Here is a 24073-nt window from a genome sequence, read left to right as displayed (position 1 = left end):
ATCCATTTTTTTTCCTTTTTTGAGGATGGGAACTACATCAGCTCTTTTCAAGTCCTCTGGTAGTTCCCCTGTGTTCCAGGATCTTTGAAAAATATAGTTCAGTGGCTCCGATATCACATCTGCCAGTTCCTTGAGAACTCTGGGGTGTAATCCGTCTGGTCCTTGCGATTTGAACTCATCTAGGCTGGACAGGTGCTCACTAACGATTTTCTTGCCTATCTTAACTTGTGTTTCTGTTTTGTTTTTTGTGGCACTATTTTTGATAGGTTGGTCTGTTTTTTCCCTTTGTGTAAAGACAGATGCAAAAAATGAGTTAAATAGTTCTGCTTTCTCCCTGTTGCTTGTCATCTTCTTGCCACTTTCACCCACTAATGGACCAATCATTTCCTTCACTTTTTTTCTTGTTTTTTACATGTTGAAAGAAGCTTTTTTTGTTATTTTTGACTTTGGTCGCAAGCCTCAGTTCATTTTGAGCCTTGGCTTTCTTCACTTCATCTTTGCAGGCTCGGGCTATTTGCTGATAGTCTGACTTAGTTATGTTCCCCTCTTTCCACTTTCTATACTTGTCCTTTTTATCTTTCAATTTGTCAGAGAGTTCTTTATGCAGCCATGCTGGTTTCTTTTGAGAGCTGTTATTTTTCCTCTTTGTTGTTATTGTGCTAGACTGTGCTTTTATTATCTCATTTTTCAAAATTTCCCAAGCTTCTTGAGTTGTTTTCCCCTTGAGGATTCTCATCCATGGAATCCTTCCCAAGCCCTCTCTAAGTTTATTGAAATTAGCTCTCTTGAAGTCCAAGACTCTAGTTTGACTGTGTTCTATTGGTTGTGCTTCTATTATGTTGAATTCTAATATTGCATGATCACTTCCTCCCAGGGTTCCTATGGCTCCAACACCGTCTATCATTTCATCTCTGTTAGTGAGAATTAGATCCAAAATGGCTAATCCCCTAGTTCCATTCTCTACTTTTGGGGAGACAAAGTTGTCTGCTAGGTTTGCCAGGAACCTGTTTGATCTTCCACTTGGTGCGGAGTTTGTCTCCCAGTTGATGTCAGGGTAGTTAAAGTCCCCCATTACTATTGTGATGTGCTTCCTACATACCTTAGTTAGCTGACTGGCACAAAGTTCATCTATTTCCTCTGTTTGGTTGGGTGGTCTGTAGTATACACCTATGGCAATGTCATTTCCCCCCCCTTTTATATTGACCCAAATGCATTCAAGACAGTTTTTTTCATTGTTGTACTCTATTTCTGTGAAGATGTAGTTATTTCTTATATAGAGAGCAACTCCACCTCCTCTTTTATTTGGTCTGTTTCTTTTAAATAATTTAAATCCCTCTAGCTGTGTGTTCCATGTGTGAGTTTCATCCCACCATTTTCCGTAATGGCAACAATATCGTATCTGCCCTCATTAACCTGAATTTCTAGTTCACCCTGTTTGCTGTTCATACTTTGTGCATTGGTGTATAAACATTTGAGTCCTTTGTGGGTGGCCCTGTGTTTCCTTTCTACATAACCTGTGTGGTGGAGTTGTGAGGTACAGCCTTGGCAATGCCTCTTTTCATTCACCTCCCTCAATTACAACAATCTCAGGATGAAGCTCCTGCTCCAAAAAGAAGCTTCCTAGGTCATCAGCAGATCTGAGGGACTCATTCAAGGTTGCCATGTGACACCAGGCATAACTGCAGACACACAATCATAATAAAGAAAAAATAAAGATTTCCCGTACCCAAGTGAAATATTTGGAAATGTTAGTAATTTGGGATGTCTGCAAGCTTTAAGCAGTTGGGAATCCCTGCAAATCTTTTGGACAAACTGAGGTTTCTATTTGTTACCAGCTGACAAGGTCAGTGTGTTTTTAACCACTAAGCCATCACGCCTCACTCATGATACATAAAGAAGAGTATAAAAGAAACATCATTAGTGCACTGCTTTCTGAAAAAGAGAGGTGACATTTGACAAGGGAATGTGGACAGGAGGCAAAATAACAAAATGAAGTTCAGGAGATGTGGGAGAACTAAGTCCCAAAAGTTATCTCTGTAGTTGTGGTTCTCTTTTTAAATGTTAAAGAATAGACCAAAATAACCTGAAATATTGGTCATTGATTAGACAACACTAAATATAGCCTTTTATGTATTTGTGGAATTAACAATTTCTCATATATAAGTATTGTTTTTCAATCAAGTGAAACATACAATAGCACATCAGAGCCTGTGATTTTAATCTAAAAAGAAAAAAATCAAGAAAAAAGAATATTTTTTTAAAAAAAGGTATTGAATTAGAAAACAAGAAGGAAGATTACAAAAACAGGAAAGACTGACTAAGATTTAAACAAAATCATGGGAATGAGGACAGAAAGAATCCCGGCATAATTTCATATCAGAGCAAGGAACAGCAGAAAGACTAATATCCAAACATATTAACATTTCTTGGTTTCAGCAAATGCAGCCAAGATCACAACAGTTTAGCACAGGACCAAAAAGAGAACAAAAGTTAAAATAAATACATTAAACAATTCTGGTTATTTTGAAAAGTGGCAGTAGAAACTGCTGGGAAGGAAATTCACTTAAAATCACTTTAAGCAGATGTCTGTTGGGGTATTTGTGCAAACAATTCCATATTCTAAGTAGATAAACTTACAGGCTTACTTTTTCTTCTCTACATTATACTGCTGGAAAAACCTCTCTATTTTACAACATTGTAATTTAAGGAATTTAAAGCACTGCAGATATGTTTAAATCCCTGTTCTGTTAAGAACTCAAGTACTCACATAAAGCACATACAGACTAAGTGCACAAAAGCATGCATTTTGATTAGGAGTCTGGAGTGATTTAATAGATTAATAAAGTACCACTCTGATGAAAAGCTATTTTCAGAAAGCAGATAAATGCTTTTAATTACCATTGGTAATTTATATATTACCCAATTCAAATGTTAAAATAACCATTATTATCCTATTTGTTTTTCTTTGAATTTTTTAAAGATATTATTCTTTGGATGCGGAAACAAATAGAAACCTCAGTTTGTCCAAAAGATTTGCATGGATCCCAACTGCTTAAAGCTTGCAAACATCCCAAATTACTAAAATTTCTGAATATTTCACTTGGGACATACAGTAGCTATGAGCCTTAGGAGAAAATTACTTATGTATGTTTTGTGGCGGATGAAGTACCATCTATTTACTATTTAAGCCACTGCTGTCATGTGTCTGACTAATGAAACACTTCAAAGAACTTTCAGGCATTTTTTAACCTAAAAAGCCTTTATTAGTGTAAAGGAGTGTCAGCACGGCATGGAGAATGCCAAGATCTGAATTTCCCTTCCTTTGCACTAACATTCCAGGCATTTCCCCTCCCCTATTTTGGGGTCATGATTCACATCTTCCAATTAACCTGGAGGGCAAAGATTCACTTCCTTCCCTTGGGCTTTTCTCTCCTCTCTCATTCTCATCTGAATTAACTCTAAAAGTACCAGACAGTTCTGCATATGTTGTCAAAGCAAGAATATTCAATATTAAAAGCGTTGACAACAGCTTGGGTGATTAATATTTAAAATGGAAAACTAGGTTGGCACATTTATTTATTCATTTATCACACTTACATGGCTTCCTATCTCACCAAAACGTGAGGCAGCATACAACAACCAACACAGCAAATATAAAAATAATTATTATAAATATATAAAAGTCATTATTAAAAATACTATTAAAAATTAAAATACTTTTTAAAATACTCCAGATTGTGTCATTATGAGCCAAATGCCCTCTAGAGCAGGGGTGTTAAACTGCCGGCCCATGGGCCGGTTGCATCATACGGAGGCCACGCCCAACCCAGCTCCGGCAATGCAAAAAAAAGGTAGCGATACGTCGTGACACGTCACGTGACACGGTGAGTTTGACACCTATGCTCTAGAGTCACAATTGTTTCTTCATATAATAATTATACACTCCAGTGCTTCGTACTCATTGATGCTTAGTCTTTTTTTCCTTGTCCCTTTCTGGCAAAATTTGCCTCTGTATTTGATGTTGTAGCACCAAATGCAAACTACATCATTTCTATTAATTGAAAATAAAGGACTGCTGTGATCATCAATAAAACAACAAGATAAGGTTTAGTCTTCCTAAAAATAATAGGCAGGCATAGACAGACCGCTGAGAGGTCTTTATTTTATTTTACAAAAGACTTCTCTCACAAATGATCTTCTGAAATATGGTCATTGCCTAAAAAGCTGAAGGGGATGGGGCAGAGAGTTTATCTCCAAATGGCGATATAAACCCCAAAAGGGGCAATGCCCAACAGCAAAGGAGCACCCTGGAATAAAAATAAACGAATCAAATGATAAGCCCGAGACAGAAATCCACTTACGCTAATCAGACTTTTATCAAATGAGGAATATGCAACCTATTATTTGTTGCAGTGGCAGCCATTCCCAAGAAAAGATGCAACTGCTTTAAATAGTTGAATATGGCTTCTACACTCATACTCCAGCGTACTCTTTCCAAGATTGAATCCAAACCATGGCCATCTGGTGGGGCCCAAGAAGAGAGCTCTGGCACTTGCCCTCTGGAATATCGGTCCCTCGGAGATCGGAGGTGCCCTGACCTTACTGATATTGCAAGGCATTGAAAACTTGGCTTTGCAATCACATCTGGGCCCTGATAATATGGTCTTGCTTGTGTTAACTGAATTTCTCAGCTGCTATGTTATTTCTTATTATTTTAGTTGATTTTAAACTTGTTTAAACTTGTTTTTTTTTATTAGGTTTCTATTCTGCTTTTTTAGCTGTTAGCCGCTGAGTCATGTACAGGTAACTTCTGCGTAGTGACTGACTTGTTTCGTGACCATTCATAGTTACAACAGTGATGAAAAAGTAACTTTATGACCAATCCTTGCATTTGTATACATCTGGAAAGCCAAAGAAAGCTGAAGTAACAGTCATGGTCTCACTCAGCAAGCGCTTTAAGTATGCAGTTGCCAGTACCACTCATGATCACTATACAATGACTACCTCTATATGAAATAGGCAGCCATATAAATTTATGAAATAAATAAATATCCTTAACAGATTTCCTACATTATCTTATCCCCTGTAGCAAGAAAATCAGTAAAAATTACTCTATGTAGCAGAAAAAATTGGCACACACATTCTACAGAGTTATGGTTCAGATATTTCCAACGTTTATCTAGGTTCATGTTCTTTTCTATAAATTCCCATATCTCCTTCGTGTTCATTCTCTAAGCTATTTTGTCTCTCTAACCCTATCATGTGTGGATATTTGAACAGATTTTGGAAGGAGTTGCAAGAGAAGAGAGAAGAGAAAATCTCATTACATGAACCCATGTTCACAGAGAAGATCCTTATTTGCATCCTGATACACATTTTGGAATGTGTAACTAGAACTATATAAATATTCCATATTCCATTAACTCGCACTGTAGATTTCCATGGAGACAGTTTATTTTGAGAATTTTTTCAAATATTATCTAACACCAAATTTTTATTTTCATACAAGTGCTATGGTTTGGTTTTCATTCCAGCAAGCATTATAACTCTTAGGCTTAGCATTCTTCACTTGTTATTCATACCAAGAATAAAATTACACTTCTGACCCTATCCTGGCTACCAGGTTATACTTTTTAATATCCATCCATGCATAACCATGGCATTCTTACAGAAACTTTACTTGTGACCACAACACGACTGTCAATATATGTGTAATCTGAGTCAACTATTATTACAATGATTCACTAAACTTGATTAAAACTGCTGGATTATTTTCTCATATGAAGATCAGACTTTTGCTAGTAGGATAATATTTTGCTAGAATTAAATTATGCCTTAAGCCTAGTATTATTATCTATCACAATTTAATTTTTCTCAATATCCAGTGTGACAGAGTTGTTCTATTCCCAATATGTCTTTTTTTTTCTACAATGTTTGTATGGGAACCATAGAATCCCATGGATTCTCTTCATTCTGCCAGGGTTCTATTCATTATGATATATTTTCATGTAATATCAAGCGTTTTAGTTATTTGTTCTGAAGTTCATCTGGGACAACAAAGAGGTAGAATATTAATCACCACAACATTCTCAGGTAGCATAAGAGTGTATGGCTTAAAAATAAACATTTCTTACTAGGAGTTTACACACAGCTTTGCATAACAGACAAATTCATAGCATATAAGCTAAAAACTAGGCTGTATTTGTATAAAATATTTACATTTAGTCTAATCTACATGCAGCCATTCGTCTTTTCTAGCTATCTTATTCCATTATATATGAGATAGGATTAATGGGAAAAATTAATAAAGAGCAAGATATAAAATTGTCCTATTTATGACATTAGATAAAACATCAGTACCATGAATTTAGCTCAGCTTCATAGTGGGGAAGATGAATTTATCTTTTGTACACTTCCCAGAGTACAGTATGAGTTGGGTGGCCATAAAATATATATATATAAATAACACTAAAGAAAGATGAGAAAGGAGGGAGCAGGATTTTCTTTGAACACAATTCTCTGTAGTAATTAGCAAAGATACAGAAAATACAGCTGTTTACACAAAATGTGCAGCCAGCTGCTTAGAAACCATTTCCCCCAAACCATTGTGATAATTTTGGTTTTATAATTATACATAATTTACATAGCATTGTTTGGAATTCAGTGGTGGGATTCAGCCAGTTTGCACCAGTTCGGCAGAACCGATAGCTATTTTTTTATTGCCCAGGCCCAGAACGGACTTCTGGAAGCAGCATCCACACAGAGAACCAGTTGTTCACATATTTGAATCCCACCATTGGATACAACTCATCTCTTATTCATACTCCAGTGAGACAGGTTACCATTATACATGTTTTTTACAGCTGGAAACAGGCAAAATAACAGTAATGCAAGAAATCTCTGTGATTGGAAAACACATTTTTAAAAATCTAAACATAGCACACTGGATGACTTGCAGGCAATAGCTTGGGCTCTTTAACAAGAGTTTTTATTCATTCTATAAATCTTCTCCAAATAATGGTTCCTCATTAAATAGTAAAAAAGATGTTGAGACTCTAGAAAGAGAACAGAGAAGAGCAACAAAGATGATTAGGGGACTGGAGGCTAAAGCATATAAGGAACGGCTGCTGGAATTGGGTATGTCTAGTTTAATGAAGAGAAGGATGAGGGGGGACATGATAGCAATGTTCCAATATCTCAGGAGCTGCCACAAAGAAGAGGGAGTCAAACTATTTTCCAAAGCGCCTGAAGGCAGGACAAGAAGCAACGGGTGGAAATTAATCAAGGAGAGAAACAACCTAGAACTAAGGAGAAACTTCCTGACAGTTAGAACAATTAACCAGTGGAACAACCTATCTCCAGAAGTGGGGAATGCTCCAACACTGGAAATTTTTAGGACGAGACTGGACAGCCATTTGTCCGAAATGGTATAGGGTTTCCTGCCTGAGCAGGGGGTTGGACTAGATGACCTCCATGGTCCCTTCCAACTTTACTATTATTATTAGTAGTAGTAGTATTGGAGAAAATTGCTCCCACAGCGTACAGCAAACTAAGATAGCAGGTTCAATCCTGTTAGATTCAAATGGTTTTCTACCCAAACCATGAAGCCATCAAACAAATACAGGTGCAAAACAACAGTTCAGTCAGGAAGGATCTATCCATAAAGCACAAAGTCTCTGAGTTCAGCTCATGAACCTCTTATGAGTACAATTCACTCAAAAATCTATTCTTGGATTTCCCTCAAGAGTTTTCTTTCAGCAATTCAATTTAGTGTGACAAGAATCTTCTAGTTATTCCTATCATTGGAATTTGGAGGCCAGAAACTATTGCCAATTTATTGCCTATCATCTAGGGAATTATAACTGGACTTTGAATTGCTTTCTGCCCAGCTAGTGACAGTTCTGGCTGTTCAGCTACAGCTTCCCTCTGCAGAAGTAATTCACCATATATTTTTTAAAAGAAGCAATTATGGTAAAAAAGGTTATCATATAGGTACATTACATCCCAGAGCAGGGTTTTGTTGCATCCCTCTAATTAGTCTATTTCACAGTAAATTTTGTTTGCTTGTGTGTAGTAAAAAAATTATTTTGTTTCGATCAATGGTCAACAAATTACACAAAATCCTAACTGAAAAGGAGAAACAACAGTGTTCACACCTGCATCAACCGTTGCACTGTTTCTTTGGCAATGCAAAATTTAGCTACCATATGAACAATACGTTCACATAATACTTCTTCATTCTCTCTGGAAATCGAAACAGTAGAGGTAATATAAAACTATTCTGAATATTTCTACAGAAGTTACAATATCAGAACACAAGATTTATATAGTAAGTTTGAATTAGCTAGAAGTTGCTGTCTCTCTCTTTCTCTTACTGCAATACCCCTCTAAAGATTTTCATGAAAAAAATCCTTCTATGAGTCTCTTATGAACCAAAAACTACTATTACCCATAAAAATCTTACCTGATCACATTATTAAGAGACTTCAAGGAAGCCTAACTTTAACCCTAATGCCCACCTAAATATTTCCCTAAAAAAATGATTCCAAGCCAAAGTGGTAAAAGCAAATATGAAGGAAAAAATAGTGCTATCTATAAAAACTGAATCTGGTTTTTATAACACTTGTTTTTAGCATGGGTTTCAAAGAAGCTAACCCTAATCCTAAACTTATTCTCCACTGAAATATTTCTTCAGATGCTTCTATTGGTTTCAAATATTGTAGTCTGTCTTTTTTTTATTGAAAAGTTTTATACAAATTTATTATTACAATACAATAACCCTCCCTCCCTCCCCCCCCCACCCCAACCCTCCCCCCCTCACTTCCCAGAGCTGATTACAGGGTTAAAAATAAGCAAACAAATTCTAACTAAGCTTAACCAACTATACCAATAACCAAATCTCTAAAATACTTTAACTCAAATACCAACAACTCCCAGTTTAAACTATAAGCCTGTCTTTTAATCAGAATTAGCAGACTGAATAATATAACACCTGTGCTAATGTTATTGCGTTACTAATTGGTTTGCTTCTAAGCCCTATGCAGAGTGATGGTTGTCACCTTTAAAGTCCTACATGGCTTAGTCCCTAAACACCAGGAAGTCTGTCTATCCTGCCCAGGTTTGGCTGGTCTTTGCTTTGCTGACTCTGAGGAAAGGAAGGTGGAAGGTTCCCATCACAGAGGAGGTGAAGAGGTGGGGATTCAACAATGTGGCTCCTCAGTGGCTCTCCTTGCCCTTTCAAACATCCTACTCTCCTAGAGAAGGAATGTTCCCAATTCCCAGGCCTTCAAGGAGGCTTTAAACACCTTTTTATTCAGCTGATCATCTAAGTCAGGGGTAGTCAACCTTGGCTCTTTTATGACTCGTGGACTTTAACTCCCAGAATTCCTGAGCCAGCCAGTCCACGAGTCATAAAAGAGCCAAGGTTGATTACCCCTGACCTAGATGATGATCACGCTTGAGCTGCCTTAAGTTAGTCAATTTTGTTTTCATTGCATTATAAACAGTCTTGTATATACGTGTGTGTGTGTATGTACACACACATACTGTGTGTGTGTTTCTATGTGTGCAAATGTGTATTTGTGTGCAAATATTTTTTTTTATGGATTGTGCATTTATATGTTTTTTTGCTTTTAGAAAAGATTCATGAAAAGAAAATTTGACTGTACCTTCATTACCGGCTGGGCAAAATACTTAGCACTCCAATCACAAAACCCTGTCTGCATTGCTGCTGTCATGAAATTTTTGGGGCCCACAGCATCGTCAGTATCATCAGTTATCTATTATGGAGAAAAATGAAGGAAGAGAAATATATGTGCTTTAGTTACAGAATCTACACAGTCTCTTTCTCAGATAAATTCAATGTATCATTAATTGCCATACTAATAAAAATACATGATACACGAAGATTGCCAGATAAGGTTACAGATAGAATTTGTGACTTTCATATCATCCCAAAGGTGTTTTTTTCCAAAAGGCAACTGGACTTCAGAACTAAAGAAGTTTCTTGGATGAGAAGTGAAATGTTTTCATAGAAAAAACAAAGAAAGTCCAGTTTCCTTTTGGAAATAACACCTTTGGAACAACCATAACCTGGATGATTGAGAATCTCCATAGACACATGTCTTCCTTAGTGTTATATATTTTAAAAAAATAAAGAATTGTCTATAGGTGCAACTCCTATCAGTGCCAGTTGAGAAATTCAGAATTCCCTTAACCCTTTGATGAAAAGAATAAAGGAAAAAAACCCACTTTGATGGTCAACATGTTAAATTGCAACAATTTAAGATGCTTCTCCTTATATAGGGAGACTCCAATAACACCAATTCACACTTTTCAATAGTTCAAGGTAAAATAGTTGCATGTGAAAAATTTCTTGCTTATAAAACATTAGCGTAAGTTTACAGAAATCTAAAACTAATAGATTAATGAAAAATGCAGGAAGAAATAAAACAGGGGGAACAAAATCCTGCCTGAGGAATAGAAATACTACTCAGGTGCTTGTTGAAAGAACTGCTGCAAGGATGACCACCTCACCTGATCTGGCCCTTTGTCAAACATTTTCCTTGTCCTAGGAAACTGGTGGGAGTGGGGAGTATACTGCACTCCCATGTTGCCAACATTTGCAGGTCTTACAGATGAGATGTCCCGATTGACAGGCTGTTTTGTCATGTCATTGGTCAAACTAGAGCTGCTGGTACTGGCAGTTGGTGGTGACCCTCTAATAATAGGAAATGAAAGTAAGAGTGGAAATATGAAGATTATATTAAGATTTTTTTTCTAAGGCAAGGCAAAAACTTAACCTGTACTATAACTGATTTTTATTTAGCAACTGCTGCTCAAACCCTTTCCTTTACTTGCCACTTTTGTTTATTCTTGTGGGTGTGTTTGCATTTGTGGGACGTGCACCTTTGAGTCAGTTTTTGTCTCTAGGCAATTGCCTAGACTAGTTTGTAATAGAGACAGTGACACCAAGTCAGTTTTGTGCCTAAGGTGGAACTAGAACTCACAGTTTCCCGGTTTCTAGCCTAGTACCTTAACAATTAACTTTAATTTTTGTAGATAATAGTATTTGTAAACTATAGTCCCCTCTCCCAGCCTTTGCCCTCCTCCCTCACTGCTCTTTGCTCCAATAAAATTGTAGGAGGAAAGATATATCCAAATAGGTGTTTTTCTAGATCTCAGCATGATGTTTGGGGCAACAAAGCCTCTTCATTTTCCCCCCAACACCAGGAATGAATCTATCTGCTGAAGAAAATGTGTATTCTATAAAGCCTGAAAGTTCAGTGCATAATGCAAGTGGCTCCCAATGTATCTGTCACCTTTTCGATATTATATGATAAAGATCTTTCTGGCACAAAGATAAGTTTCTTTCCATCCTGACTCTTATACTGAGTCATGAGCAATGTTGTTTATGCTTCCTTTGACTAAAAGCTTTAGTAGTAATGGGGAATGAATCAGAGTTAATTCAGAAGGACACTTGAGGTGTTGCTGTCTTCATCACAAACACTACACTAGAGGGACATAAGATAGGGGGGAAAAAAGATATCCTTAAAAGCTCTCCCAGAAAAAAAAATCTCATAAATAGACAAGTGGTTTCAAATAAGTTACACAATGGATAATATCTGTATAATACACCCCTTTTAAATTAGAATATGGCACAGGATCAAACATATAGGCAACTTACCCTACTTGATGTATGTGCATGCCTTTGTTAGTAGGACTGGCTGGGGCAGAATGCGTGACAGAGGATGTGTCAAGGATGCGCTGGGGGCGGGCATTTACAGTTGCCTAGGAAACAAAAAATTAGCAAATGAGAGAAACAGATGCCAACCTCTGCTTAGTATGGTTTTCACATTTGGAAATAAAGGAAAGTAGAGTCACTCTCCAGCACTAAGAAAGTAGGCATACTACTGCATGCCTATCAAAGAAGAATCTAGCTCATACCACCTACCCACCACCAAGATTCCACTTTAATATGCTACTTTAGTTTCTATACCATGTTAATGATTGCAGTAAAACCTTGAGACAATTTTTCAGGTAAGACTAAAATCAGTTTAGGACCAAACTTAGTACAGCATGACAAAACCTAACTGTTGCCTAAACTCACCTTCACATACCATTTTTTTCCCAGAAGGAAGAATAATTCATAAAAGAAGAAGTAGAGTAAATAATACTTTAACAACAGAATAATTTGTCAAGGCTTATAGGATCAAATATTCCCAGTAGGCTCAGTGGTGAAAAATTACTTTATAATTCAAAACCATGGTCCTTTATGCTCAGTTGGTGTGTTAAATTAGTTTCTGATGCAATAAATAAAATGGAGCAACAAAATAAATACAACACACTTCCTATGGTTCCCCAAAGATATAAGGATAAATCTCATTTGCCACTTCTTGAGATTCTGGGCAAAGGGAGAAGGAATGGAAAGAGAAGGCGTATAGTCGTGAAGTTTCTGATGCAGGAAAACCTTCACTTATAGGAATCTATCAAATCAAAAGAGACTGTTGATGGCTATTAAGATCTCAGCAGTTGTACTAAAAATTTAATACAAAAACTTAATACAAAGTTGTATTAAAAGTTGTATTAAAAGTATTCAACAAGACATTTGGGAACCTGCAAAAATAAATAGCATAAACAGAAGACAATGTTCCAAGAGTATCTGCATTTGCTCTTAATACTCAACGCTGCTGAGGACACACAAACAATTTCAGCACTTATGGAACACAGCACTTATTATTTCTCCTCAAGCACTCACCTGACTGCATGGGCCTTGAAAATGGCTTGTTTCTTTTGACATCTCCAAATACTAGATGATTGTATTTAAAAAAAAAAATTGCACTATGCCATCAAGAAAGAAAGAGTCGTCTTTCTCCCCACTGTTATGGCCTTGAGAGGATGAATAGTTTGTAAATGTGCAGTAATACAGTACTAGCTCTAGCTAAAGTAGTAAGAAAAGTCACTGCGTGCATAAGTTATATCTGGAGGTCAAACTGACTTTGTCTTCTGAAAAGCCAATTGTGGAATTGCTTGGCAACAAGTTCTAGGTTTATTTATTAATTTTCTTTCTTAATCAGCTTTCTTCTGTTACATCCAATCATAAAAATTTGATTATCTTCTATGCCTGTAAAAATGGTTTCTTCCCCATCTAATTGTTTTAAGCAGCTTAGAATGCCAGCTCATTTTTAAATAATTAGCAAATTATAATAGCTATTTCCTCTACTCCTTTTGATTCAAAGTCAGCTATGAAAGGTTCTAGTTATATTAACTTATGTAGACCACCAATCTCTAATTATGGCCCCGGTACAAAGTAGGCATTCTAGGTGGGTTCTTGCTCTTCTGAATCTGAACCTTCCCATGATCCCTTAACATGCAGCCAAAATGGAGTTATAAGGGGAGGAAAATAATACTCGCTTGAAGCTGATGCATTTAGTTTCCCTCAAATCCCTTGAAATAGAGATAGTGGTTGGATCATCACCAACCACTATCATTGGGACAAAAAGAGGTTAATTATACAGCTCATGTATATTCATGAGGTGAAAGGAAAATGAAGGGTTAGTTTGCTAATACCTCCTAACAAACATGTGCATGCCAGCATGACAGAAATTTCTCTCTGGCAGCTTTCTACTATCTAGCCCCATTAAGGATGCAATTTGTAATACTGTAACCTTCTTCTATGTACTTACTTAACCTTCTTGCAACTATTAACCAGCACTCGCGGGTGTTTGTATGTAGGTCTTTGGTTGTTCGGGTTTTCTCCTGCGTAAAATTGGAAGTGTCTTGGCGATGTTTCGACGAAATCCCATTCGTCATCTTCAGGCTGGTGCTTTCAGCTTCGTGCTCCTCGAAGCACGAAGCTGAAAGCACCAGCCTGAAGATGACGAATGGGATTTCGTCGAAACATCGCCAAGACACTTCCAATTTTACACGGGAGAAAACCCGAACAACCAAAGACCTACATATATACACACACACACACACACACACACACACACATACACACACACATACATATATATGTAACAAGAAGAAATTAAAATAAGCTGCATAGATAATATAAACTTTGAAATAGCAACTACAAATACAATATTTCTATGTAATCTATATAATGAACCTGAGCAAATAAAATGTTTTCTTTTTAAATCTGGATGTAACTAGGTCTCTTGGTTCTCACTGAATTCTCTGTGAATGTAACTAGATCTCAATAATAGGTACCTTGTGCTAGAAACACAAAGATGTATTCTGATTTTAATAAAACCACCATCACCAGCTTTGTTCCTTCACTCTTCCTTGAGTTTTCCCAACCAGTATTATCTATCCTTTCATCCATCAACATAGCTTTGATATGTATGTATGCATACATGTATGTATGTGTGGATGTAGGGATGTATATGTGTCTATATGCATTCAACTTTTCACATTAAAAACATGAAGTTGATGACTGTGGCAAAGGGACCAATGAGTATACTGGTTCTTTGATATTCAGATAAGGAGAGATCACTCAGTTGTGGACAGCTGTACCCCCTGAGGAGGTCACAGAAAAGCTGTTTTTCCCAGGCTTGGATACTGATAGACAACTGGATTAGCTATCTTGCTAGCTACCGTAGTGGAGACTTTTAAAGGGAAGTTAAGTTTGCAAACCTCACTTTCTAATCACTTTCAAAAATTTCTCATTAGCCTATTAGAGGCCCTCAGAATGACAAATGTGAAAATACCAGGTGAATCTGCCTTTAATTCTGAACAAAAGGAAAGTTTATGTATATATAACGTAAGAGCTGTGGGGGCACAGTGGCTAGAAAGTAGTACTGCAGGCTAATTCTGCTCACTGCCGACTGCCAGCAGTTTGATTCTGACTGGCTCAAAGTTGACTCAGTCTTCCATCCTTCCGAGGTCGATAAAATGAGGATCCAGATTGTTGGGGGCAATATGCTGACTCTGTAAACCACTTAGAGAGGGCTATAAAGCACTGTGAAGAGGTATATACATTTAAGTGCTATAAGTCTAAGAATTTAAAGAATCTGAACTAAACAACAACAAAATAAATCAGATTTTGTTCTTTGAAAGTTATAAGGCTGACTAAGGATCCAAAATTGGAATATTGAAAAATAAGAAGCTGTTTGTACTTTATAATTAATTGCAAAATCTTTCTGTAAAAATTTTGGAATTAATTATAAAGTACAAACAGCTTCTTGTGGGAAGTAGATCCCATCTGGTTATTACAAAACAAAACATAGATTAAAAAATCATGATTTTAAAAACTGCACACTAGAAGGGACAAAAGATTTTAGGTAAAGATATACAGGTCTGCAAGATGATTATGACAATAAAAATACTGAAGGAAACTTTTGAAGAATGGAATCAGAAAATAGTAGCCACAATATCAACAGTGTTAGTAATGATATCTGCTTCTATGGATAGACTATGTCCAAAAGATGTTATTGAAGAAACAACAGAAGCAGAAAAATAAAGATGATATTGAAACAGAATTTACAGCTGGCAGACCAAGATAATGATTTAGAAAAGGATATTCACTAGATCTAGAAAAGAAACTGGCTGAGACTTTAACATTTGAAAGGAAATAAAAATGACAAGCCAAGAGAGTCACCTGAAAAAAAAATTCCTACTTGATTTACTAAGGAGATTTGTTAAAACCTTGAAGAATTCTGTGCAAAGGGACAAAGAAAAAATGAAAAGGGATCAGATTCTATGACAAGATTAGGGCTGTTAGAAGTGAAAGGAAGGAATATGAAGTTGGTTTATTTGATCACGGTTAAAATAAAATATGTTGTTACTTCTGACTACATTTTCAAGACTAAAAAGTTGATATTTTATAGATTTGTTTATAGATAAGATAGAATATAGGATGAAAAGATAAATGTTGTAACATTTAAGAGAGAGTAAATAGTTAATGAATTTGTTGATACTTGTAATAAAGGTCAGAAGTCACATTTTTATACATTTTCTTTTTTTATTATATTCTTTTCTGTTTCTTCTCTACAAACCTGGGTTTAAATATTAAATTTACTGTCAATTAAGCACTTCAGTTATGCACACAACAATGACAGTTCAGAGAAACACTCTAATAACACCTAAGCAGAAGTTGGTGATATTTTGAGATATTTTATGATGGTCTGCTGCCAATTACAAAATGAAGAAAAACTTACAAGAAACCCCAAATCACACAAAATATTGATGATCTCATACTTGAAATCTTATGTAAAAGCTCTAAAATATTATGATTGTTTATTCATTTTTTACATTTTAGACCCAGTCATGTTTCTAAAACCCACTTAGGGTGAATAACTGAATAAATCTTTTCCTAAAAGGATTTTTTCCCAAAAAAATCTTTGCTAAAACAAACTGATGGCTTTTTTGCTCAGTGGTACTAATAACCATCACACGACAATTGTGGCTTCCATATTTCTTCAACATTAATTTATGGGACACAGTTATTCAAATACTTTTTTTATACAGGATAACATTCATATATTCATCAAATACTTAGCTTTCTACTGCTTCCCTCTTTCAGCTAGGCTATACTGTACCATGTTTCCTATTATCTTCTTTATAAAGCTAGGAAAATGCATAATGCATTCTGGATATGGTCCAGAAATTCTTATGCTGGCAGAAAACATCAATTATCAGCAGGGTAAAAGACTCTCTGAATAAGTATGCCACATGTAAAACTTCACAATTTATTTATCCAACATAATGATATAAAAGCCCAAAGAAAAGGAAACAGGGAAAATGAGTAGCAACTGAATAATTAGAGACTGTTGAAATACTTGGCCATAAAGTAGCTTATTCCACTGCTATTTGCCAAATCTCAGATTTTGTGGTTACTCTCTCCTGTATCAGTCTGCCAATTTCAAGGCCACCAAATCTTGAGCTGTCAAACATTTGACAAGTCATACAGCATTGCTATTTAAGTGTCTATATAACTCCTATGAATTTTCTTTATGAAAACAGGGAGCAAGGTTATTTATTTAGTTAAAAAGTTGAGTTCCACAAAAATAAGGTACCAATGAAAACATAAATATAGGGCTTGGAAGCTAGTTTCCTACAGGAATATCAACTCCCAATCTTATCTGGTGCATGATTCCAATCAAAAAAAATTTAATGATCTGCAAGGCTTGTAAGATTAGTGGGGTATTCTAGGGTGGATAGTTGCTTACTGTGTGTGTTTGGGGGAAGGAAACAGCCTGAGAAACAAGAGGAGGATATAAACCCAAACTATATTTTAAACACATTATAATATGGATATTATTGTATAATTTTATATATTTTTATTATTTTTCTTTCACTCCTGGGGTCTCTAGCCAATGTAGACCATTAACTTTTTGAAGAGAATAAAACATCTTTTTTAGTCCATGACTCTATGTTGAAGGCATAATACAGGTAGTCCTCGACTTACAACCCCATTGGAGCCCAAAATTTACACTGCTAACCATGGCAATTGTTAAGTGAGTAATTCCCCATTTTACGAACTTTTTACTATGGTCCTTAAGTGAATCACTACAGTTGTTAAGTGAATCATGCAGCTGTTAAGTGAATCTGGCTTCCCCCATTGACTTGCTTGTTGGAAGCTCCCTAGAAAGGTTGCAAATGACAACCCCAGACCCCCAGGATGCAGCAATCATTGTAAATATGTGCCAGTTGCCAAGCATCTAAAGTTTGATCACACAACTGTGGGAATGCTTATAAGTATGAGAATTGGTCATAAGTCCCTTTTTTTCTCAATGCCGTTGTAACTTTCAACAGTCACTAAGTGGAGGGTTGTAAGTCAAGAATTACCTGCATGAATGCAAAGAGACAGTTAACTAAACAAATTTATTGAAAATATCCTATCACAAATTATATGACAAACTCGCTATCTGATAAAATAACACTCCCCCACCCTACCCCCTCAAATTTACCTTGTAAGCAATGCTGTTCAACACTTTCATAGCCAGGTCTGAAACATCAGGGTATGGATCAGCCGCCAAGTGTAAGAGGACTCTCCAAATTTGGGTGTAAATACTATTGAAAGACACCCCTGGAACAAAGAGGAATAAAGCAAGAAAATACGTTTGAGTGAAATCCAGTCGCCAAATTGTCATTTTATATGATGATCTCAGGATGGTAACAATATATCAGACAATTGCAAATAAACAAAACTAAGATCGTACTGCTATTAATTTGCAGAGTGCTTTGTAACATGTTATAGGCTAAGTGCTTAACTCACAAAGGTAGATTTATAGTAGTCTACCTTTGATTATCAATGTATCAGTGGTCTAATTCATACATAATCACAGTTAGATGATAAACCAATGATTGTTTTGTTTTTGATTTAGGGTGACTTCCTGCAATGATATTATTACAATATATGCAGATCAGGTTAGTACAGCTTGTTCAACAGAATGGTGGTTTTTAAAAATCTAGGCCTGCTGTTAAAGGTTAACCACAGTATTGTTTGCACAGAAAATCAAGAATTTGAAGATGGATATAAATTACTGAAGCTCAAATCTGAGAAAGCTACTTCAATATTTTTGTTTCTTTTGCTATGTTCCTCTGTTGTAAAAAATAACAAGACTAGATTATTTTAGGGCATCTAAATAAGATCAGAAATTATACATATTCTTTCTTATCCCAAGATAATTGTATAAACAAGCCCTAAATATGGTGATCCTCAATATTCTACATGAATTTGCCTAATTCAAACTTAAAGCCTCTTTATTCCCCCATGAAGTCATTGTTTGCGATAATGTGTTTTTTAATTTAACTATGCATTCTATGTGAAGAGGAAATTTGCCAGCATTCAAATTCATTTGATAATTTGGAGTTCTAGTTTTAACAGAGGAGAAACATTTTTTATCCACCTTTTTTACATGTTTATTTTGAATGATTCTAGGTGTTTCATTTCTCTTTTTTCCAAGCAAAATTTCTCATCTTTCCTCATAACTAACTTTTTTACAGGCACGCAATTATTTGTGTAACTTTTCCCAGCTCTGGAATATGCACTGACCAAATGTAGTTAGGTAATGGATTTAGACTAAGGCAATCTAATTATACTTTCTTATTTTGATTTTATCACTAAGCCACATTATTAATAATCCCAGGGGAAACCTGTATAATCCTGCAGTAAATGAAATTAAAATCTAGCCATTTAAAATCTAGTGATATATTGAAAACACACTTATGTCATAAACTTTAGTGAATTAGTCTATTTTGTCTGATAAATTAAATGTAATCCTAAACTACAAATATATAAGTACCTGGAGAAAGATAAATTGTAAATAGTCAGAAAGGAAATCTTATTACAGTGGCCATTTACAAAATGGTTTAACAGTAACAGAGCCACTGGATCAACAGGTAGTTTGTAACCATGATATATGGCTTGATATGGTCAGTGGAATTGGTGGTATTAAACAGGATGCTAAAATTTTTTGATAAATAATTGTTCAGGTGTTTATATAGTGAAGTCTTATTTTTAATTTTCATTGCCCCAGAATTGTCTTCCCCTCTCTTGAAAAAAGTTATTTTTGGCTTCTCTTCATCAAATGATTGCTCATTCTATTTATTTATTTAATAAATTTATATGGCCACCGGTCTAAATAATGGAACTCTGATCTGGCAGATTGTCTGGACATGCAAGTGTCCACAGTAGTACCAATAGTGGAAAACAGGCATTTTCCTCAAAGCTGAAACAATTGTGGATAATTACTGTGAAAGGAAAAATTAATTATCCCTAAGAGTGAACTAAATAATTTAATCATATTTAGATTTGAACTTGCTAAATAATAATAATAATAATAATAATAATAATAATAATAATTAAAAAGTCCGTATATATAGTCAAGATATTGTTATGGAGTTTGGCTTGGACAAATGTGCCACACTTACTATCAAACAAGGAAAAGTAGTGAAAACTGAAGAAATCAAGATGCCCCACGAAAATAATATTAAGAGTCTGGATGAGGAAGAGTACTACAAATACTTAGGTATCCTTCAAGCTGACAACATCAAGCACACTGAAGTCAAGAAAAAGATTAGAGATGAATATATCAAGAGAGTGAAGAAGATCTTAAAGTCCAAACTCAATGGAGGAAATACCGTAAAGGCAATCAACACCTGGGCAATTCCAATCATTAGGTACATAGCTGGAATAGTGGACTGGACTCAAGCAGAACTAAAAGCAATGGATAGGAAGACCAGAAAAATAATGACAATGAATCATGCCCTTCATCCACACAGTGACATTGACAGACTTTATCTACCAAGGAAAATAGGTGGGCGTGGAATGCTACAAGTACATCAGATGGTTGAAGAAGAAAAAATGGCTTTGGAAGAATATCTGAAGAACAATGATGAAGATGCACTGAAAATAGTATATCAGGAAGGCTTACTGACTACTGGAGAGACCAAACTGGCCTACAAGAAAGACCAAATGAAGAACAGAATAGAGGCATGGGAAGACAAAGCACTACATGGCCAATACATTAAAAAAATAGCTGGGAAAGCAGATAATAACAAGACCTGGCAATGGCTAAGAGCAGGAAAATTGAAGAAAGAGACTGAGGGACTAATTCTGGCTGACAAGACCAAGCCTTAAGGACAAATACATATAAAGTCAAAATTGAGAAGACAGCAAAGACAGCCTATGCAAAGAAGCTGAAGAAACAGTGGACCACCTGGTAAGCTATTGCAAGAAGATTGCACAGACTGACTACAAGCAGCAGCATGACAAAGTAGCAACAATGGTGCATTGGAAGATCTGCAAAAAATATCATTTGCCTGTAAGCAAAAACTGGTGGGATCATAAAATAGAGAAAGTCATAGAAAATGATAAAATTAAACTGCTCTGGGACTTCAGAATTCAAACAGAAAAGCACCTGCAACATAACACCCCAGACTTAACAATTGTTGATAAGAAAGACAAAAAAGTCTGGATAGTGGACGTGGCAGTGCCTGGAGACAGCAGAATAGACGAGAAAGAACTGGAGAAGATAACAAAATACAAAGACCTACTAATAGAAATAGAAAGACTGTGGCAAAAGCAAGCAAGGGTAGTACCAATAGTAATAGGCTCTTTGGGTGCAATCCCAAAACAACTGGAGCACCACTTGAACACCATTGGGATTGACAAATTCGCTATTAGTCAATTGCAAAAGGCGGCCTTACTAGGAACTGCTTCCATCCTGCGATGATACCTGTAATACCATCAAACATCCACATCTGCCTATCCCAGGTCCTGGGTAAGGACTCGATAGGTAGACAAAATGCCAAATCCAGTCTGAACATCTGGCTGACTGTGCAATGATCCATAATAATAATAAAGTTGGAAGGGACCTTGGAGGTCATCGAGTCCAACCCCCTGCTCAGGCAGGAACCCTACACCATTTTGGACAAATGGCTGTCCAGTCTCTTCTTAAAAACTTCCAGTGTTAGAACATTCATCACTTCTGGAGGCAGGTTGTTCCATTGGTTAACTTTTACCTTCTTTGTTGATCTTTTCATAGGAAAAAGATGACTATTTGTGATCGGCACAAATTCTTAAGAAAAACGGAACACTGAACAAGAACGTAGGAGAAAAGAGGAACTAAACCCTGTGTATGGGTGTATCTTTGCAATGACACGTGTAGGAACGGTAGTGAGGAAAGTGGTGGATAGGACAAAGACAAGACAGAACAAGGAAGTAGCCCAGTAACCAGGGCAACAATGGAAGAATAAGAAACTAACCTAATGGTCAGTTCCAAGAATAGGGAAGTGACCTGAAAGGAGGGATCCGAGAAATGTGAAAGGGAACTGGGAGGGAAATGGGATGGCTACTGGGTGGCACCAGAATGCTAGAGATGGGCACAATGCTAAGGTATAAAACCTGCTTCAAAGATTTGGGTGTTGCCTCTTGGCCCAACTATCATACTTAATGACTGCTAGTCCACTTGGTCCTTGTTGCAATAAGTTGTTGAAATGTAAGTACTGAATTTGTGTGTTAAATTGAAATAAACCTCTGGATCCTAAAGTGAGAATTTTGTTGTGTGTTGTCTCTTGTTTCTCTTAACATGTTTTTCCCCTGACATTACTAAGTGACCAATTCTGATGTCCAGATATGTAAAAGTACTATTGGGTATCATATTTTACATAATATCTAATACATTTTTTATGCAGAAAAGTTGTGAATTGGGATTTCTCATTCATGTAATTAGGATGGTATTCAGTGGAAATCGATGGTTTCTCATCTGTGCAATCTGAGAATGGAGGCCATATAATCAGACATCCCAATATACTATGGGGTGCCCACTTATCTGGGTAAAACATTTTAAATCATTGTGAAAACAGGACAGAGAAATGTCCAATTATCTTTTCTATATGGGCAAGTGGAGTGGGTAACCTCATGTGATTTGTGTGCCATTTCTTGAATTAGAATAAACATCAAAGCAGGTTTTTGAGTACATTTGTTATTTTATGAGATCTTAGATTATTGCTGGCATCTCATGCTCCTTTCCTACCTGGCACAATCTATGAATCTCTGTTATGTGTCAGACTTAGAGTCACTAAAAAAGCTTGACTTTTGGTATATATGCTCAGGAAGACACAAACAAAAGCAAGCAAAATGATGAAAGTCAAGATGGCAGCTGTCAAGGCATCAGGCAACTCAGTGTCCCTGGAAGAGCATTCTCCACAGCTTCTTTTTCCCTGATCAGCATTCTACCTCTTCTACTTTTATTTCCATGCAGGAAGTTATAAAATCACAGCTGGGAAATCTCAGGTGTTTGAGATTCCTTTGAAAGTTAGTGAAAGACCAACAGGAAAGGAAAAGGAAAGGAAAATATTTCAATATTGCAATATTTTGTGCTAATGTGAACCAACGTGTTTCTCTCATGGCTGAAGAATAAAGAATGAAGAAGGAAAAAATACCTGCACAAGATTTTAATGAATCTGATCTTTAAAAAACATCAGCTCTGAAATTCCTCTTTAGCTATTCCTCTTTAGCTCACCAGCTAAAGAGAACAGAAGGAATTTCTATGAATTTTTAGATTCATTGCTCTCCCTCTTCCTTATTTTCATTGAAAAAAAAATTGCTCACAGCCCCTTGAGTGAGGCATGCAAATTAGCTGCTTGTCAAGCTTGAACTGACTGAGTCAGTGCACTGATGAAAAGAAATACTAACAGCAGGAGGGGAAAAAAGCTCTATTTTTGCATTAGAGATTGTAATGATAAAAAGGGATGCAGAGACAAAGCACATGGCAGAAGCATATGTGCTAAAAGTACATTTAAAATGACAGCTCTGTGGGACTTTCAGTGAAGGTTCATGACAAAATAGACATCCCTAAAAGTACAAGGATGACACTGCAGCAGGATCAGCAGCCAGACGGTGAATTCTGGGCAGTAAAAACTCTCTGGAAAAAACAGAGATTGTGAAATCACCCACTTATACTTTAGACAGGTGCCCCTTTGGGGGAAGACTACAGAAACTGAATTTTTTGTGACTGACATATGAGCCTAGGGGTTTCAATCAAGTTTACAAACATAAAAGAGCCGAGGTGGCGCAGCAGTTAGAGTGCAGTACTGCAGGCCACTTTAGCTGACTGTGTTCAGCAGGTCAGCGGTTCAAATCTCACCGGCTCAAGCTTAGAGAGTGCTTGCACTTAAAGCAATATATAAGTCTCATAAATAAATAAATAAATAATGCATCCTATGTAGACATAAGGTTTGATGAGTCTCATTTCTTAATCACTTTCAAAATTACTTCTTAACTACTTTTTAGCTACCGTATTAGAGATCTTTGCAATAACAAGGAAACTCTTGGGCAAGTTTCAATCCTTACCAAAAAAAAAAAAAAAAATTAAAGATAAATTTAAAGACTTAGATTTTTTTTTAATATATAGCAAAAGGGTGATTAGAATATTGATTTTGGAAAGTTACCAATAGACTAAGGGTCCAGGTTGATTTGAAATAAGATTTTGAAATTAATTATAAGAATCTGTCCATGGGACAATGCTGTTGTTCTAAATTCTTTTTTAAAAAATTATAGGATGGGACTTTGAAAGTTAGAAACTAGGGGAAACCAGAAGGAACTAAAGATTGCAATTAA

At 36.1% G+C, this 24073-nt stretch overlaps 1 protein-coding gene across 3 annotated transcripts in view; it reads right to left on the bottom strand.

The window, feature by feature from the left end:
• Positions 1–24073, bottom strand: part of RPTOR (regulatory associated protein of MTOR complex 1) — a 425821-nt gene that overhangs the window by 65905 nt on the left and 335843 nt on the right. For all 3 annotated transcript variants that reach the window (XM_039346112.1, XM_039346121.1, XM_039346131.1), the window contains exons 21-24: positions 17916–18034; positions 11687–11790; positions 10537–10720; positions 9669–9779 (exon numbers count right to left, since the gene is read on the bottom strand). In XM_039346112.1, the coding sequence (XP_039202046.1) occupies positions 9669–9779; positions 10537–10720; positions 11687–11790; positions 17916–18034 (518 nt within the window). The remainder of the gene's footprint in view (positions 1–9668; positions 9780–10536; positions 10721–11686; positions 11791–17915; positions 18035–24073) is intronic.

The sequence above is a fragment of the Crotalus tigris genome, unplaced genomic scaffold (assembly GCF_016545835.1).
Source record: "Crotalus tigris isolate CLP2741 ecotype Arizona unplaced genomic scaffold, ASM1654583v1 scf7180000017551.9496454, whole genome shotgun sequence".
In the NCBI taxonomy this organism is placed as follows: domain Eukaryota; kingdom Metazoa; phylum Chordata; class Lepidosauria; order Squamata; family Viperidae; genus Crotalus; species Crotalus tigris.
This window is presented reverse-complemented; position numbering and strand designations above follow the sequence as displayed.